Source organism: Gobius niger (assembly GCF_951799975.1).
Source record: "Gobius niger genome assembly, chromosome: 14".
NCBI lineage: Eukaryota > Metazoa > Chordata > Actinopteri > Gobiiformes > Gobiidae > Gobius > Gobius niger.
The window spans coordinates 13,774,447-13,793,634 of record NC_136865.1 but is presented as its reverse complement, the minus strand read 5'-3'; the positions used below and the strand labels follow the sequence as shown (position 1 = coordinate 13,793,634).

At 39.4% G+C, this 19,188-nt stretch overlaps 3 protein-coding genes and 1 long non-coding RNA gene across 5 annotated transcripts; 3 read left to right on the top strand and 1 right to left on the bottom strand.

Moving 5' to 3' along the window:
- The first annotated feature begins 585 nt into the window (after nt 1-585).
- pef1 (penta-EF-hand domain containing 1) lies at nt 586-4,610 on the top strand. Its single transcript, XM_079571402.1, has 5 exons — nt 586-713; nt 1,135-1,393; nt 2,276-2,431; nt 3,441-3,584; nt 3,834-4,610. Exons 1-5 carry the CDS (start codon nt 693-695, stop codon nt 4,061-4,063), a joined length of 810 nt encoding a protein of 269 aa, XP_079427528.1. The 5' UTR covers nt 586-692; the 3' UTR covers nt 4,064-4,610.
- A 763-nt stretch (nt 4,611-5,373) lies between these two features.
- Nucleotides 5,374-7,139, top strand: smim12 (small integral membrane protein 12). Its single transcript, XM_079571488.1, has 2 exons — nt 5,374-5,447; nt 5,993-7,139. Exon 2 carries the CDS (start codon nt 6,036-6,038, stop codon nt 6,306-6,308), a length of 273 nt encoding a protein of 90 aa, XP_079427614.1. The 5' UTR covers nt 5,374-5,447; nt 5,993-6,035; the 3' UTR covers nt 6,309-7,139.
- A 445-nt stretch (nt 7,140-7,584) lies between these two features.
- Nucleotides 7,585-8,263, top strand: LOC306974343. The gene is made up of 3 exons (XR_013793626.1): nt 7,585-7,663; nt 7,743-7,837; nt 8,094-8,263. It is a non-coding gene; the product is annotated as an uncharacterized lncRNA (long non-coding RNA).
- Nucleotides 8,264-11,552: 3,289 nt separating this feature from the next.
- Nucleotides 11,553-16,176, bottom strand: gja4 (gap junction protein alpha 4). 2 transcript variants are annotated; one of them, XM_079571382.1, is made up of 2 exons: nt 15,892-16,176; nt 11,553-13,374 (listed from the first exon to the last, which is right to left on the bottom strand). In XM_079571382.1, the coding sequence occupies exon 2, from the start codon at nt 13,363-13,365 to the stop codon at nt 12,277-12,279; it is 1,089 nt and encodes a 362-aa protein (XP_079427508.1). In that variant the 5' UTR covers nt 13,366-13,374; nt 15,892-16,176; the 3' UTR covers nt 11,553-12,276. The 2 variants fall into 2 exon arrangements, with proteins under 2 accessions (XP_079427508.1, XP_079427509.1); XM_079571383.1 differs by having other exon boundaries at nt 11,553-13,371.
- Between the last annotated feature and the right edge of the window lie 3,012 nt (nt 16,177-19,188).

Below are 19,188 nucleotides of genomic sequence, written 5' to 3'. Positions count from 1 at the left end.
CCATTTCTCTCCTATACTGTCCTATTCTATTACGCTTTAATTCAAAAAATAAAATAAAGAAACCATTTAATGTTGCAAATTCTTAATCATGGTCTTCAAATTGCCTAATGCACAAAATGTACTGTTTAATGCATAAAACAGTATACATATATATATATATATATATATATGCAAGAACTACACATCTGTAAAACCCATTTTCAGCAATATATCCAAATGGTTATCAGAGGCTTCAGGGAACTGGACAGTTTCAGCATTTGTTCAGATTGGTTGTAATATGACCTGGGCACATAGACTGCTAAGTGACTGCAAATTTATTTCACTTTCAAGGTTAACCAAAGTGCTAAATTTTGAATATCACAGAAATTACACATGTCTTGTGAAGTATGAATGAGCCATAATATAGTCAAGCATTGGGAAGGTAAAGTAGAAAATAGGAAGAGAAAAGCCCTAGTTATACACAAGCCTTTGAAGTGAAGAAAGTGCTTTGTAAAGTTGGGGAAACATCTGTTTCCATCCCACATGCCATCATCCTTTTTGTGTCGTCACAGCTTTTCCATTGGTCTGTCCAATCAGAAGCGAGGACGGAGGGTGCGGCTTTTGACAGACCCGGAAATGCACCAATAACTTCGAGAGCTGGATCCGGCTGGATCTGTTTACGCCTTCATCTACTAAGTTACAATTAATATAAAATGAGCTTTCATTACGGCCAGGTACTGTAATTTTTATCCTTATATTTTCGTCTTTTTAACAAGGATATCTTTTAATGCGTGTACATTATGCTGGGGTAGCTGGAGACGCATGCTAAGGATGCTAAGTTACGCTACGTCATTTAGTTATTTATTTGTCAGTATGATTGGTTTTAAAAGCTTTAAATCTAAAACAAAAGTTTACTCACTGTAGGGATTAGTTGTCTTGTAGCTCGAGGAGTTTTCTATCGAAGCAATACAAAAGTAGTCATCTAGAGTCTGGTAGTTTATTAAGACGTTTCTTCAGATGTTTTCTCAATCGTACATGTTGTTTGATCTGCTTTGTATATGTTTTAATCAAGTTTCAGTTGATTCCGCAGTACTTACACTCTACTTGATTAATTCTGTCCGAGCCTTCTCCGCTCTAATGTCTCTCGTGTCTCAGGGTTATCCCGGAGGCAACAATCCCCCTGGTGCCCCATACGGGGGGGGCAGTGGTCCCTATGCGCACCCGCAGCCCAATGCACCGTACGGAGGAGGAGCACGACCAGGAGCTCCCTATGGAGGATACGGATCCCCGGGACACGGATCCCCGGGACACGGATCCCAATATGGGCCTGGACATCACCACGCCCCTGGGGGACCCTACAGTGGGTATGGAGGACAACCTCAGGGGGGACATTATGGTCATCATGCTCCACAAGGTAACTGATATACTGTAGTATTTGTTTTCTTTCTTTTTTTTAATCTCTATACTTGGATGTGCCCATTGTCTTCAGGCAGTTAACGAAAATTTGTGTTTTTGAGCCTCTAAGTAGAATTACTGAGAGAAATTATTTGGATAAATTGTGTACATATATGTAGGCTACTAGATATTACATGTATGTTTTTCTGTCCCTTTATTCTTGTAAACATGTTGTAATAATGAGAGAGCAAAACAATGTGTGGATCAAGAGCATAAACCATTTAGATCTCAGCAGAAGTTACACAACTAAACAATAGGACTGTCACAATAATTACTACATTGACTTATCGTTTGATAAATCAACATTTTTGGTCTTCGTCAGTTCATGTATTCACTTTTTTTTTAATTTTAGCCCATTTTTCAAATGAAATTGTTTTACCAAAAGTAAGCTGTAAAGGTCAACTTTATTTATGTAGCACGTTTACAATAACACCAGCTTCTTAAAATGCTGTACGTACATCAAAATTTACATGAAGGGCTAAAAAAATACAACCACACATTAAGATGTGGTTGGAACAAATTTTACAAACTTTAGTTTCTTTGGCTTTATAGGTGTCGTTTATCGCAATAGTTTCCGTCCTTCAGATTGTGTTATCGTGACAGCCCTAATAATCAATATGTGGGATCTCAATTAGCTTTGACCTTTTCATTTTGAAAATGTTTTATCCCAGCATGTAATTATGTGTTGAGTCATATGATGAACTTCGAGGGTAGTCAGTCTTCACCACTGCACCCTATCTTCTCAATCTTCTAATTAATGGTGAAAGTAGGATAGCAATCAATATAAAATATAAATTAAATAAATTAGTAATGTTTTTTGCTTTTTTCCTCCATCCTTCAGGTAATATGCCCCCCGGTGTCAACGCTGAGGCGTACCAATGGTTTCAAACCGTCGACACAGACCGCAGCGGCTTCATCAACACAAAGGAACTGAAACAGGCGCTGGTCAACTCCAACTGGTCTGCGTTCAACGATGAGACCTGCCTCATGATGATCAGTAAGTGAATGCGTACTGTAGCTAACTTACCTTACGCATCCAATCAGGTTTTTGGCCACATATTTCTACGTTGCAAGTTTATCATCGTGGCATTTTGATCTAATTTGTGATTGGACTCTTGTGAAATTTAGTGACTCAGGTGAGCGAGCCTGAAAGTTGTCAAATCGAATCATGCATCTATGTCCTTTTGGCAAGAGACTTAATCTGCCTTATATGTATAAATGTGGTGCTGGCAGCTGTGGCTGAATATGTGTCCAACCACCACCAGGTGTAGAGTGAGGGAGGGAGGGAGTGAATGATAATGCATGTAGTGAGAGGTTTGCCAAGCTCGCCCCATTTCAAATAGAAGATTAGCCATACACATAACCTGGATTAAGAGCTATATTAATAATAGCTATATTAATTAAATACAAATTTCATAAATACAAGAAGATATAAGCAATGATAAAAAAACATGTATCTTTACTGTGTCAACGGGGTCACCTCTCCTCAGACCTGAATCGTAAGTAACTTTGCTGGGAGTGGGCCATCATCAGCTTGTCTCAATGGAGATGTTGCTGATTTGCCTTTTTGCTACAGCAAGTCACATATTAGTAATGCGTTATTTTCATAGCCCACTGCTGCTTATTAGGACCATGTCTGGTATGGCTGGCATGTTTAGATCTGTCGTTTTTTTAAATAATGTTCAATTCTGTTTAATCTAGCTACTGCAAGTAACATTATGCATTATGTTTCTTTTTCGGGGTAATTGTGTCAAGCTGACTCATTTATACTTGTTTGTGGGTTTGTTGTGCAATTATCCTGACATTCCAGTCCATCAGACTATGACTAATGTTTCAGTAATGGCAACTGCAACCGACTCCTCCTGGCACTTAGAATTAAATAGGAAACATCAATCCCAATGTAAACAAGACTTAAGAAAACACTACTGAAATGCTTTAACAACCATCTCTCTGTGGGTAACTGGAGCACACGCAGTGACGGCTGTATGTTGTATTGTGTTTTTCAGACATGTTTGACAAGACCAAAACTGGACGCATTGACATGTTAGGCTTCTCGGCTCTGTGGGAATTCATGCAGCGATGGCGGGCGCTATTTCAGCAGTATGACAGGGACCGGTCAGGAAGCATCAGTGGACCAGAGCTTCAACAGGGTATGTGACTTATGTTTTATTTACAATAACTTAATAAGGAGGAAGCAGGAGAAACATAGTGCCTGTCAAAATCATATTAATGTGACTAATGCATTTTGTAAGGTCATTTATTTATTTTACTTTTGGACACAATTTAATTTAGAAGTTAGAAGCTTCACCAAGTTACATTCTCATACATTTCATCCAGACAAATCATTTTATCTTCTGTATTGAAAAAACTATGTTGTGGTTTGTCTTGGTTCCCACCAGCTCTCGCACAGATGGGATACAATCTGAGCCCCCAGTTTGCGGAGACATTGGTGCGTCGCTTTTCTGTGAGGAATGCGCGGCCTGGCATTCAGCTGGACCGCTTCATCCAGGTGTGCACCCAGCTCCAGAGTATGACAAACGTCTTCCGAGAGAGAGACACCAGCCGCTCTGGCAACATCCGGATGAACTATGAAGACTTCTTAAGTAGTGCCATCACCAGGCTCATGTGATGCCTCATGCGGTCCAAAGTTTACAAGCAGCTTTTGTTGTTATGTGACGTTGCGTGTTGCACTAGCGAACATTCACGACCGGCAATACATTTTTGAATTTTGCACATTGCCATGCCAGGATGCCAAATAAGATTACGAGGCCACTCTGTTTTACATTCCTAGTTCTTATTCTTGCTAGATCCTTTGTGATTTTAAAATGTAATGTTTTGCCTATACATCTTGTACCTAGGGACATGTGGGACCTACCTTTAGGTATGGGCTTGGCTGAATTCTTCTTCTTTAGTAACCTAAAAGAAAGCATTATGCGTCTATGCAATTATATTTTTACCTCACAAGATGTGCTTTAGGTTCTTCTATTTCATACTTGAATTGTCTATTGATATTAACAAATCTATAATCCTCATGGAGCAGATTTTTATGGATTCAATCAGCTGCCAGAATCATTTACTCATGTGTAGGATTACATTAAAACTTATAGCTCATGAGATTTGCCAAATGTAAATGCCTAGCTATTTTGCCAACCTCTGCCTTTTCATATGCCAAAATTATTCAGCGATCCTTACCTGTGATTATATAATGAAAATCTTTTGCAATGTATACAATAAATTATATGTTTATTGTATGAAGTGTATTTTATTTTTCATCTCTCAAAATTGAAATACATTAATGATGATTGACAACTTAACAGCCATAATACTGGGAATATTGGTTTTAAAGAACTGTATTTGTTTCCCACCTTTCAATGTTTGTTTCCTTGTGCATGAAGGAGTTGCTTGTTGAAAACTAGGTTGAAATGGCTGGAAGAAGAGTGTAGTGTCAGTCGGTTGAAATTTTGCTAGTCCATCAGTCTGATGAAAGTATGTGCTTGTGTTGCTCTAAATCAATTTGATCTATAATCAGGATCAGATAAAATTAGTCTGGCACCATTGATGTGTCGCAGTGACTGTAATGTGTTTTCCCCTGCGCATGGATTTGACTTTTTCCTTGGATTTGACAGACAAGATGCCAGTTCAAACCCTTAGCCTACAAGAAGGACACGGGGGAGGAACACAAAACTGCTGACTCTGCTCAGTAAAAATATATCTTGCAAAACGTGTATTTGCATAGTACTGATTAGCTTAGTTAGATCCACTGGAAAGCTGTGAAACATGTAAAAAATAATAACAATGCACAAAACAAATGATTTTATGTGACCAACCACCAACAAGGGTTATTCATTCAGCCGGGGAGCGTTGACCGCGTTTTCGCCACCAGGTGGTGCTGTAACACTGGAGAGATAGATTTGCAGAACTTTTCTTTCTATGGACTCGGTAGCCAATCAACAGAGAGCGGACAAGGAAATGACGTAGTACGCAACAGTGCCATCAGCGTGCTAGCACTGAAGGTAAGTGGAAAGACAAATAGAATATTGATAGGTAAAGCCTGAACAAGAGTGATTTTCTCTTTGTTCTTTGCAACACCGTTTAGTCTTGCATATTGCAGAGTATTGCTTTGGGAAATGAAGTGGTCATGGGTCTCATGGCATCTGTCTGTGTCTGCGACGTGACACATGACTTAGGTCACATAACATTAGCTCAAAGCTCATTCATAACACATGCCACATAACTGTATATGCTATGAATTGAATATCCTACCTATACGTGTTATTTAAGTTTATTTTATGCCGTTGTTTTGATGTCTATGTTGAAGGTTACCCAACTTTGCCACACATGATGTTTATGTGGGAAACATGCATGTTCATGTGAGAAAAGATGTGTTAAAATTTAAGTGTTGGCCTATCACTTCTAGTTTTTTCCTTTAATTATTGGTGAACCTGGAGAGCTCCCCATAACGTCTTTTGAAAAGTCATGTAGTTTTTTTCTTTAATTACTTGTGAACCTAAAGAGGTTCTCATAACATCTTAATTATGCTTAATTTATTTTCCCCTAGGTGTCCTGGAACATTCTGAAGGCACATCTCTGAGTGAGCAGACATGTGGCCTGTGTTGTGGACAGTGATGCGGACCTATGCCCCATACGTCACCTTCCCAGTGGCCTTAGTGGTGGGAGCAGTGGGCTACCACCTTGAGTGGTTTCTCACTGGAGCACCCAAACCCCGAGAGGAGAAGGGCATTCTGGAAATGCGAGAAGAGAGAAAGCTGGAGGAGCAACTGGGAAAGGACAGCACCCAAGTACTGAGCCTAAAGGAGAAACTTGAGTTCACGCCTAGAGCTGCTTTGGACAGAAACCGACCAGAGAAGAGTTAACCTCCCCTTCAGCTGGAACAGACTGGTATACTGGACACTGTATACTGACTCTTGGAAGGAACATACGAATTTCTGGACTCGGAATTTCTCCCTTGTGACTGTTCGAGCTATTGGCCATTAAATGTTAAAGAAAAAAGTAATCTAAACTTTACTGTGGTTTATGGCTTTCATACACTTCATAAATGACATTTTCTATGTTTAATGCAATTTAGTTTCAAGTCAAAATTCAAGCAAAGCCTGTAACAAATTAAATTTGTTCTTTCTTTATCTCAAGATACACCCCTAGAGGAGGATTTGATTGAAGTCCTTCACATTCTTGGTCATTGATTAAAGTACTTTTTGTGTAACGATTATGATTACAGATACTATTTGAAATGTGGTAAAAGAAAATACAGTTAAACGGAAGTTTTAACACAAGAACATGGTCATACAGTTCTTAGCATTAAATGGCCTTATTATGTTTAGAACATGTTTCACCTCTAAGGTCTTATTATTAAAGTCTTTGCTTCTATATTCTATATAATGCCATGTGAGGATTTAAATGTTCCCTAACAGCCAGGTTGTTGCCCTTCAATCAGCTTTGTATATCTCCGCACATGTGAACATAAAAGTGAAACAGGATAGACGGTGCTTTGTTTTAGTTCTTTTATCTCAATGTAACAGTTCATGGAATGTGAGTAATACAGCAGCGGTCTGGGAGGTCTCAGGAAGTTTAAGCTCCTTAGTCCCATTGTGTGAGACTGACAGGCTACGGCACATTTATTGTTAAAGTATGGAATTGCACAATACTATTTAAATAAAATGTGATGGGAATAAAACAATATTTAAAGACTTATTTGACTTTTTCTCTAGATTTTTTTACAGCTATGTTCAGTGCCGGACTGAACGGAAAGGAAATGAAATGACTTTTCAGGAAACCTTTAATAATGAGATTATAAATGAGCGTGTCATTGCACTTGACCTCCTCGACCAATATGACTTGTCTTTTGGCAACGAGATGTGTCTAATTTTGATTAAACACTAGATAGTGCTTCCTGACCAGCAGTCTAAATTTCGGGGATGCTTTAATTACTAAGTGTTTTAAAGTGAATTTCACCATTGTGAGATCAATAAAGTCCTATGTTATCCTATCTTATTCCAGCTGCACTAGTGTCAATGTAAATATCACTCCTGTTCCACTATAAGAACAATAATATACTCCCTACAGTACAGTTGATATACAGTATGTGTCTCTCCTGAGAGCTCAAACGGGGCAGGTAAGCCTCATAACAATTGCGGGGGGAATTGTCAGGTCTGGACAGCAGTGTGGGAACCAGTCAGGAAGTCTCCTGGGAAAGGAACAGGGATGTTGTGAGGTGAGCCATTGTTTTTGTAGATGATGTTCAAATGTCGGGTGTGGCTGCGCTAATGCCAAATGTTTGCTCTGTTTTAAAGGGCCCAAATCAACATCCTGAGTGGTCAAGAGGGGCGACAAAAGTTCACTTAAGTGGCAGACTGGAGAGGCTCTGTTGTTTTCAACAACATGACAGGTATCGGTGTGCACTAAGTAAAGTAATGAAGGATTGAGGTATTCAGGTAGTTCTAAAATCACACTTAGTAGTGCTAAATATTACAGCAATGGTAACGTAAAAGGTTAATGCTTATTCTCATCTTTTATATTTGAGTAACATCTGATACAATGCGGCTTTCATGTTGAGTTCAGCACCAGTTCTGTCAACAACTTTGCTTTATGTTCTTTTTCCTGTAATGGTCTTAATGCTTTCCTTTGTCCATTTGTTTTCTCAGATCACCACAAGTTACGACTTCCTCTTCCTGTGCAAACCCCTGGACTCAGATTGATCCATGCATTGCTCCCTGTGCATCACCATCTCACCAAGGATCTGTATAAACTGCGACTGCAATGGATCTTCAGCACTGCACAGAGATTAGGTAGAACGATTCTGTTAACGCGTACAACAGTGTATTACCTAGTTGTTAGTAAATAGTCCTTATATAACACCTGTCTGTTACTTTGACAACTGCATTTCCATCTCTTGAACCGCTGCTCTTAAATTCTCCATGTGGTCTATCTTTGCCTATTCCCTCATCTGTCATTAATCTGATATCAGTCCTGAATGCCACAGGGGAGCATGCACCAACAGTGTAACAATGCCCAGCGCTGCCTCATTGTCAGTGAACAATCCCGAGTGACCGTTCCCCCGGGAGCACAATACTGGAAAGAGGAAACAGATACAGACCCACTTCCTGTCCAGCCATTATATTTAGACGCAAGTCCAAGCATTGTGTTATTCACCAACAAGTGAACCAAATGAGAGTCGTGTGCCTGCATTGTACAGATTAATAATGGAAACAAAAGAGATTGGCACATGGCACATTTGGACCGGGCTGTTTTTAATGAGTCAAAGCCCCCTGGTAGGAGCTCACCTCCTGTGTATAGTTCGCCCCATACTGCTTTATACGTCACCAAGAGGATAGGGTAGTGCATCACCGGTGACTTCAACAATAGCAGGTAAATGGCTCAATAATGTGGCATTCTGAGATCCCCATTATACTCATATAAGCCCACTGTATTGACGTTGTACAGTATTGAGTTTAATATTTAATTTAATATTTAATATTGAAATGTGATTGATCCTGGTTCATTTTGATGTAAATATTATGTTCGTTGTCAATGCTAGGCCTATATAAAGCACTCCAATTCAAAGCATTTGCTCACAACCTCTTAACCACCGCCTTTACCGAGAGCATTTTCTCCAGTTCGACTTTACCCAAATCTAGAGCTGCTGAACTGAAGAGCTTGCAGATTATAGGACATTGTAACGCCTAATTTAAAAGCTAAGACCTAAATAACTAATGTTCTTTCCCGTTTTTCTTGCTTTTTTGACATGTTTTGGTCACATTTTTGAGGCTAGACAGTTACATTATTCTAAAAAAGTAATAATTACTAAATGTAGCCAAAACGCTACAATAAAAGAAAGGAAAATGTGACAAAAATGTGGCAAAAGCTTGACAAAAATGTGGCAAAGAATGTGGCAAAGACGTGACAGAAATGCAACTAAAACCACTAAAACCTGATAGAAGAAGCTTAGATGAGTTTTGCAGGCCTTAGCTTTCAAATGAGGCGTTACACTGGCATTGGGTATAACTAGAGAAAATGTGCTCGGTTGAGATGGGGGTTAAGGGGTTAACAAACTGAGAACTCTTTGGTAAATCTATGTATAAAGCCCAACTGCTTACCATTTGTCATTTGCAATGCTAGCGCCTCAAAATACAGATGTGCGTTATATGTCAGAACATATGACGCAATTTATCCATGACAATAAGTGGAATGGTAAATTCTATTGATTTTCAATTGCAAATGATCTTTGCAAATAAAGCAAGGTGAAAACAACCTGTTGCCAACTAAATTGTGTGCTCGAAATTAAACTAAACTAAAAAACCTCTTCAAAACAATGCAGTGTCGTCCTGTTCCAATCTCTTCCCCCCAGTTTATGAAAACACACATCACATGGGCACTATAGGGTAAACATTGAGACTCCGCCCATCTCAGACTGGCAAAACACTTTCTGTAAAACAACAGCTAAGTGTGTGTGATCCAATTCGGCCTTGAACTGTGCTGCTCCAGCCAAATTATTCTCTCAACACCGTTAGCTAATTTCTTGCTTGCAGGTGGCCCTAACAAAACAAGCTATAAAGTGAAACATAATTAGACACATTGTACAAATAACTAACGGTTACACATTTGTAAGATACTGCCTTTTATGAGATGGCAGTGCTCCATGTAACCCACCTTTTTAACTATTAAAAAAAAAAACTATTGGTTGCCATGAAGATTGTTTGGTAAACTTGCCTTGTGGTTTTCTCTGTAAAGGACTTTGAAAAAGCCTCTGTTGGTGGTACTGTGTTCTGGCTTCTATCAATGGCACGCCACAAAACTGCATTAAGAGAATAATAACTGTACATAGTGCCAACTTGAAATGCTAATTCACCCAGTATGAACTTGTAATTCTGAACTTTACAACCAAAAGTACACATTTGCAAACACCTATTAAATGGATGCCACACTCCTTGGTGTTTCCACTCACCGGGTTGTCATCATGCTACCCACTTGCGCACACCTCTGTATTGTGCTATTCCCAAACCCATTACTCCTGAGTGATTCAGCGCCTCAGCATTGTGACAGTATTTGGATAGAGAAAAATGTATGGTGGGCTGCAGGTTGTGAGATTATTACCTCCCATTTGCCTGGCACATTGGCAAACTAGCAACGCTACAATATACATGTTGCAAAATGTATTCTGTAGAGAATACCAAAGAAGTATATGCATCTTTACCTGGGTAAGAGCAGCGTAAAAATCGTACATACTGTTCCTGCTCTCACTACTGCACCTGCTACAATTATTTCTACTGGTATAAATTCTATGTCTTTATAAGCGCAATAATTCATCACAACTCACAACATTGTATGAATCAGGCAGTAATTTATTTAATAAAATAATAAATATAGATTATTTATAAAAACAGGTTCTTAAATACAAATCATACACATAGTATGTACCATGTCCGTTTTACCTCGACTCCCCTCCTTGGTCTGTCATTCAACATTGTGCCTTTCCATTGACTTTTGATTGTGCCTATACAATGACTAATTACACTTTTTATTTTCCCTCACTTGAGCCTGAAAATCTCTGTGGGTGAAAGGGGAGCAGATGATTGTGAGTGAGCATGCATGCACGCACTCATTACACTGTGGGGAGAGGCGACAGGGTCCAGAGCCTGTTACATTCCACTGTGGACACAAGAACCATGGGAAAAAGGGGGGGTTCAAACTACAGTGCAAATCTCAAGGGAGTGCTCACCGTGGAATAATAAAACAACAGTCATCAGATCAGCTTCTACCCTCAAATGAGAACTTCAGAGCTAAGCTTAATATACGACTTCTTCACAAATTAAGAAATCACATCTCAATCAATCATTTATCTTCATAATTACAGATATTTTAATTGTTGCATTTAAGCAGGTTTAGTCCTAATATCGTGATCTAGGCTGGTACTTGAATCTGTCTGATTTGCGTGTGACAAATGACATACACGTACACACACACACACACACACACACACACACACACACACACACACACACACACACACAATGAACAACTATATAGATGTTTTCAAGGAATACCTACGAAATGGCTAAGGCACACTGCTTGAAAATTGAGGCAACGATTATGGAAGGGCAATCTGGATCAGCAGTTTTTAATAACAAAATCCCCATCTCAAAAACTGCTGCCAATGGTTTTACATTTGAAGGCACTTAAGATCATTTTCTGAAAATAGCACCAATAGCAAACGCACCATTACTATATACACTTGCAGTCCAATATCCCGGGCGCCTTCAAAGGCCCCCCCTTCTCCATATCTGTTCCACTGCCACATTCAACTCTAAAAGCCATTAAATGAAACATGAAAACGTCTTATGACTGCAATCTTCCCCCATTGTATCGTCTTCCATTCTTTGCCTTGGGGAGCCTTCTCAAAATGTTAGCTTTGAATGGGTCCATTTATCTACTAAAGCCATCTTAGAATGTCTGCCAGCCTGTGGGGCATCCAGCACACAGTTCTTCTTCATTTGTGCCTCACCAGAGCTCCAGGCCGGCTGCTCCTCCAGTGTCATGTGCAGAGTTTATAAGTGAACTGGAACGCTCTGAAGCTAAATCAAACATCCAATTGGGATTAAGTTGGGACACTGTAGAAAACTTACACACAAACAGAATCCATTGTGCAAATTGCTATTTTCCTATAATACATCTTTATAGTTGTATCTCTCATTAAAGAAGTGTCTTCTCTTTCATTTGATGTTGGCAGAACATCTAAAGAAATGGGTTAATGTTTTTTTTTTCTCTTTCGTTGCATCATTTTACTCTTTGCGAAATAAGTGCTTCAATTCATCACTCCAGCTGTGTGCGTCATACGTAGTGCTTGTGCTTGGATTGTCCTTTAGGGGCACCCTTAGAATACTTCCCGGAATAGTCCGATTGTTGTTTCTTGTAATTGACCCTTGGGGAGTGGCTTGTCCTCATCGCCCCCATGAAGTTGACATAACTAGGGAGCATATCCCCACTGGTCTCCTCAGGACTCCAGTTCACCTCAATACCAAAATCAGCGTAGCTCTCACAAGAGTTTTGATAAACTGTTGTGGCCCCTTGTGTAGAAAGCACATCACTGTTATTTTCTGCTTTGTATGACCGTGTAGGATTAGTTTGAAGTTCGATCTCCTCTTGAAGATCTGTAAGGTGCTTGGATTGAGGAAGACACTCAGTTTGCTCTAACTGGTAGCGTTTCTCCAGATGATGTCTGAGAGCTAGCTCGAGAAGGTGTATAAGCTCAACGAGATTAAGTATTAACGAAACTGCAGCAATAACCTGAGTGTAAATGGTGAAGATGGACTTCTCTGTTGGGCGTGACACAAAGCAATCCACCGTATGAGGGCATGGTGTCCTTTTGCATTCAAATTTAGCTGCTATTAGAAAGCCATCATAGAGAAACCACAGTCCAACAATGAATCCAGCTTCGAGGAGTACTTTGAGTAGGATGCTAAAAGCATAGGCGCACAACAACTTTCCCTTGAGCTTAGGAGCTTCTGAAGGTCCCTTGTAAAATTTCTTAGTTCTTTTATCCTTTTCCTCATTGTCTTTCCTTTGTTCTATCACTTCTTCCTCTGTTTCTTGATCCCCCTCTTTGGACTTTCTGGCCTGTACAGCCACATATCCAAAGAAGAAGATGGTAGGTGTGGAGACAAAGATTACCTGGAGGACAAAGTAACGAAAGTGCGAAATAGGGAAGGCCTTATCGTAACAGACGGCAGTGCAACCAGGTTGTTTTGTGTTGCAAACAAAGTCATCTTGCTCGTCATCCCAGGCTGACTCCGCTGCAGTTCCCAGGACAAGCATACGAAAGAGGAACAGAACGGTGAGCCACACGCGACCGATGCCCGTTGAATACTCCTGACCCTCCTCCAGCAAGTGCTCCAAGAAAGACCAGTCAGCTCTGGACATCCTCTGCTGCTACAAAACAGGATAATGAAAAGTGTCACTGTCTGAGCAAAAGCATTTTTTCTGCCACAAATCTGTCACTTTGTACGGAATAACAGCAAAAATGGAAGTCCTGAACGACAAAGGTATGTGGGTTTCACAAAGTGTTGGAATGTGGCATGTCATTGACATTATTTTGTGTTTGGCTTTAAATACAGGAGATGCTACAGCTCTTCCAATGAGATATCAGTTTGTATAGGAAGGAACCACTACACTTCCTGATCATGACTAACTGAATGGAAACAGTATTTGCATTACATCAAAGATTAAACATGGTTCACTGCACTACTGTATCAAGCACATTGCAGTTAGTTTTTTTTTGCACACAATCTCGCTCAGGCCACCAAAGTACTGCAAGCATTTTTTTCTTCTTTCTGATAAACTCGCTTGTGCATTCCCTTTTAGCACCAATGAAATAGTACGGCCTTGCAACTTGAATATTTCAGAATTACTTGAGATGATTAACTTCTGAACAAATCGAGACGTGTTTGAGAATCAAAGCACGAAACAGATGCTCCGACGTTTGTTTCAATTAGCGCGTGTTTGCAAGTAGAAAGCATGTCATCTCCAAATTTGCCTCGCCAACATTTTCAAACTATGTGCACAAAGAACATTTTCATCATTTTTTAGCCCCAAGTTTGTTCTTTCACCTACGGTACTTTGGGTTCAACTGAGTACAACTGACCGCATTATTGGGGTTTCTTGTTTTCCCAATTCTGACTGATTGCCAACAGTTCTTTTTAATCACAATATACTCACCTTTCATTTTGTTCTAGGGTGGTTTATGTACTGGCTCAGCTAACACCTAAAGTTTAATAGCTTCACGTTATGGCCAATTCAGAATTTCATTACCAACTTCAAGTGTTTTAATAGCTTTATGTGCCACTCTCCTGGTCCGTTGTTCCGCGCTTTTGAGTGGAGCGGCCTTTGTTTTACTGGAGTGAATTACATGTGGAACTCCTTATTAGTTCTTCCATTAGCGCAAATGGTTCTCAGAGCAGAGTCCAACTTTTGATCAAGACAAAGACCCTATACACCCTAGCAGCAATAATGTTATTTTCCTTTAAAAGTACTTGAAGAAGAAATGTTCTGCGGTTATTGTAGTATTGTAGTAGGCCATTACTATTGTAGTAGTAAGCAGAAGCACTGTGCCAACAATTCCCATTACTATGAACACTCCACTACCAGCACCGCTGCTTTCTACTATCAATACTATTACTGCTGCTCATTATTCTATCGTAATTGCCGGTAGGCCTATTACTACTACAAGTACTACCACCACTATCTCTTTTTCTGTTTTCCATTGAAGCCACTTACTACAAATTGATCTCCCACAGCAACACTTTTGCTATTGCTACAAGTCGGGGACTAATTGGTTGTCCCATTGCTTTTTACAGACACACTAGGGGGTGATTTGACTTGATATTGTTACTGAACAAATATCCTGCTTCTTCTGTTACAATAGCCTAAAAGTGTTTGTCAGTTTTTCAAATGGGGGTGGTTGTCTAATAAAGTCAGTTATTGGTTGTCACAGGGGGTGACAAATGGTGGCAAAATTTTGTTGAGACCATATTTTTGTGCATCGGGTGACTTCCCACCTTTTACAGTTAATTAAAGAGTATTTTACTAAATATTTACAGTTCGGAATAGTGACAGGAACACATCCTGCATTGACAGGTGAGTATTTCAAAACTTCTTCCAGTTTTTTATAATCTCAGGAAACAAAACGCTTTTTTTAAATTCTAAAATCACGCAAATGGCAAATAAATAAATGTTGATAATCCCTTTTCCTCCTTTTGAGGGTTAATAACTATAATGTATCATGTATATATTGACCAGTTTCTTTGTTCGTAAAAACACCCAAAGGGACAGTTTGTGGGGCTTGACTGGGTACTTCATGGATGACAAATCGGTCTGGTGGGAATCGATGTCATCTGCATAAACATCCTGTGTGCCACTAGTTTTTTGGTTTATTTCTTTTATTTTCCATCTCTAAGATAAGAAAACTATTGCAAAGCCTCTGACAGGATGAGACAAGACAATGGACTGGTGCTGACTAGGGACAAATAATAAGTCAGACAAACACCAGGCTTTTGCAATGTAACTAGTCACACACAGGCCATTACAATGACGAAAAAAATCGTATGAAGATAAGTTTGATAATGTGGCCTATTGGTTGACTTATCCATTCAATTACAGTTAAATATTATTAGTGAAATTATGTTATTAGACCAAACTAATCTGCATACTATTTTTTTACACTATGGGCCATCTCTTTACTCTTGTAGGCCCTATATATAATTGCAGTCATTATTGTTGAAATACTGTTTCAAATGAATTAACCCATTTACTTGGTGGTCACACTATCTTGGACTCGGTGCTCTCAAATAAAGCCTTTAATTAAAGGGACAGTGAAGATACAAGTGAGTTACAACAAGAACGACACCATCTCTTGTCCCTTCGTAAATAAACCCTAATTGCCAAACTCACCTTTTACTCTCTGAAGTTCTAGTTCCTCTCCTTATTGGTTTATTGGTGCGCGCGCTCCTCTGGCTCTTTGTCACGTCCTCTCCTCTCCAGAAGTCGTGTCCTCTGCTGCGCCACTCAATTTGTGCCTTCTTTAAAAAGAATCGATGTAATCGGAAAAAGTGGGGAGAACTTTCCCATGGTTGTTGGACTGGCCCTCCCTCAGGAACACTCGTGCGTCAGGAAATGGGATGGATCAACATGGAGCGGTCCTGCTACAAGAATATCGCCGCACTTCAGTCGCCTTTTTGAGATGAACAATGCGTAAAACACAAAAAAGACAAATCCCGTGGCATTTTGTATATCACTGTCAGCTGTCAATGCAAATGAATAAATAAATAAATAAAAATTGGCTAAATAAAACACAGAAACAATGAAATGTAATATGTAGTTAAAGGGATAAAAAAATTTTTTTTTTTTTGGCTATAGTCGGTTTAGTCGATATGGTTCCCAGGAATTGCATTTTCTTGTTCGCGTGATTTTAGCATGCCACAAAGCCATGTCAAAACCGAGCGTATAGGCTACTAATTTACTGTCGCATACGTTGAAAATACATTATTTGTCTTGATAAATAGGAGTAGCCTAGGCCAATGCTAATGCATGTAATGTCGCTATATGCCACGCAATGGCGCCACTGACCTATATCCACTAAGCGCTGATGATCAGAAAGCCTGAGCATCTCATTGTTTTAGCTTCAGGCCCATGTCCTCGGTAGACACTTAAGAGAGGCAGCATAATAAAAGGGAAATTCAAGGGTAGTTAGGTCATTAAAAGTCCCAAGTAGCTAGCTCTTGCATATCAACATGATTTGCATGTTTCGTTGTGTAATGCATCCATGGAATTTGCTCAAATGCCAAATCCATCTTTTAATCTGGAAATCTATTTCTCAAATATATCTTCTGACTCCAGTGACTGTATGGCTTGGGAACAATAATGCAGAACTTTTGTTCATGTTTCTGGAATTAAAATGGCGAGAGAATAATTAATTTAATCTGCAGTTAAATAATATGCTATTTAAACTAATCTATGTCGGTAACATAGTTCTTATCTTGTTCCTTGACACTGCCAGGCTTCCACATAAAACAGGAATGATATTCAGCCAGTTTACAAGACGAAGCAAGGCTCTTATTTACAATGTGCGAGCTGTCATTAGAGCTCACCTTGCAGAGGAGTCTCCTGTTTGTTCCATGCATGTCTCTCCAGCCAAGGCCAGGCAGCTTTTTGTTTGCAGATAGAGTTCACCCTAGAATTCATATATATAGAATATATTCACCCTGCTCCCTGATATGTATTCATTTGAAACCACATGGGAATATCTTGGAAATACCGTATGAAAAATGTACCTTTGCACAAATTATATCATGCTCCAGAGCATTAAGCGAATCTGTATTCTAAATCAACTTCAGCACCAGCCTACTGACTGAAAATGAAGATTAAACAATAAGCTTCACACAATCTCTCTAAATTCGTGCTTTAAACTTTTAAGAACATGTAAGCTCTACCAAAGATTGTGAGTTGTGCAAACCAATTTTAGCAAAGACACATTTTTGCATGATTTCATTTTATAGATTTTGGGGGTCATTTGGCAACCAAGTGTTTGCTCATGTGCAAAACAAGTAGCACGTGGATCAGCAGCTGAACCATTTGTGATTTCTTTTTTTTTCCTTCCTGTTTTTTTTTATTTTTTACTTTACAGCATTCTTGAATTTACGTATCAGATGTTGGGTTGTAATACTGTAATACAAGATGCTTCAAATGATAGATAGTTATATGGGTCTGTCCAGATGTCCAAATTCTGAAACATAATACAGAAGCTGGACGAATATTTCCATGCGTCCAGTCATTTCCATCATATTGAAAGCCCACCAGAGTCTTACCTGTGTGCACATACAATTACACATTTCGTAACCCTGCAGAAGTGGATATTTTTTGGCGCATTTCCTTGCTCTACCGCATCCTATAAAAATTCTGTTAAATTGACAGTGAATCATTCTGACAGAGCCGCGTCTTGTTCTTTTCTCTGGTCATTACTTGCACAGATGAATGGTGCGGAGAAGACTGGGGAGAATAATGGGAGTGTTTCCATTCAGGGCCGGTGTTATGTCACCTCTTATGTCTGCTGTGCCTCTGCCTCCAGTACATTTATCACACAAACTAATTGCCACTTTCAACTTCAATCAATTCATCACCATTGGACATATAGTCTTCCATAAGCTATTGCCTTTTTTTCATTTTTTTTTTCATCCTTAAAAACAACAAACAAGGTCCACTGATGCCTAAAATTGGATTAGACTCTATCGGCTAAAAATAATGATGTGCCACCAACAATCACAGCACTTGGCCAATGACACAACCGTATATGCTCAAAACCAGTATGATCAAAATCTCCCACTTTTATATATAGCTCATGTACACTCTTCCAAAAAAAGTTGAATTTAAAGCAGTACTAAGTAACTCACGCCACTGCAGGTGTCGTAGCATGTTGCGTTTTTTTACTCCTTAATCGTCCGTGAGAGTAAATACGACCCTGACAGAAAAGACAAAGGGAGAGAGGGATATTGTACATCCAATTACACAATGGAGATACAGTGGGGAAAAAAAGTATTTGGTCAAAATCCAATAGAATGTCTATGTGAAACTGACCAAATACTTTTTTTCCCCACTGTATTTTTTTCACCCAAACGTGTCTGTAAATACTGATTAAGTGGCGCTAGCCCATAGTTAGCTTTGCTCGTTAGCCTGTTAGCTTCTTCTTTGTGTTTCCAGTAGTGTGTATTGGTGGCTCCGACTCGGAGGCAGGAGAGCTGCTATTGTGGTTTTCTGGCCAGAGACACCAGGGTGAGATGAAAGACCCCCCAATCATCCCATCAACATTACCCCCTGGGACTACGGAAAGGATTTAGTAAGTTAAAACAGCCCAAACACTATTTTAGCTCTTCCCAATTCATCAAGTGCATAAATCATTGTCATTGTCTGGTACTATTAAATAAATGTGTAATGATCTTCTTCTTTTTCTTTTTTTTTTTGAGAGTGATAGTAACATTACTTTAGTAAAAAAGTTACTAAGCCTGAAAGTTGGGTGGTAAATTTCTCGGATCCTGCTTACAGCCAGTACACCTTTCTACCATCCCAAATCTTTCCACGAAAATGCTATTGCGGATGAATGTTCATGAAAACCAAACGGTGAAATTTTCCCCATTCCATTTCTGTGGCGTCAAACTTACTTTTATAAGTAAATTCTGACTGACTACAAAATCATGC

Coding starts and splice junctions, on each gene's coding strand:
- smim12 (XM_079571488.1), top strand. CDS start 6,036: ATGTGGCCTGTGTTGTGGACAGTGATGCGGACCTATGCCCCATACGTC.
- gja4 (XM_079571382.1), bottom strand. CDS start 13,365: ATGTCCAGAGCTGACTGGTCTTTCTTGGAGCACTTGCTGGAGGAGGGT.
- pef1 (XM_079571402.1), top strand. CDS start 693: ATGAGCTTTCATTACGGCCAG. Junction 1,394..2,275: donor TGGTCATCATGCTCCACAAG/GTAACTGATATA, acceptor TCCATCCTTCAG/GTAATATGCCCCCCGGTGTC. Junction 2,432..3,440: donor GACCTGCCTCATGATGATCA/GTAAGTGAATGC, acceptor TGTGTTTTTCAG/ACATGTTTGACAAGACCAAA.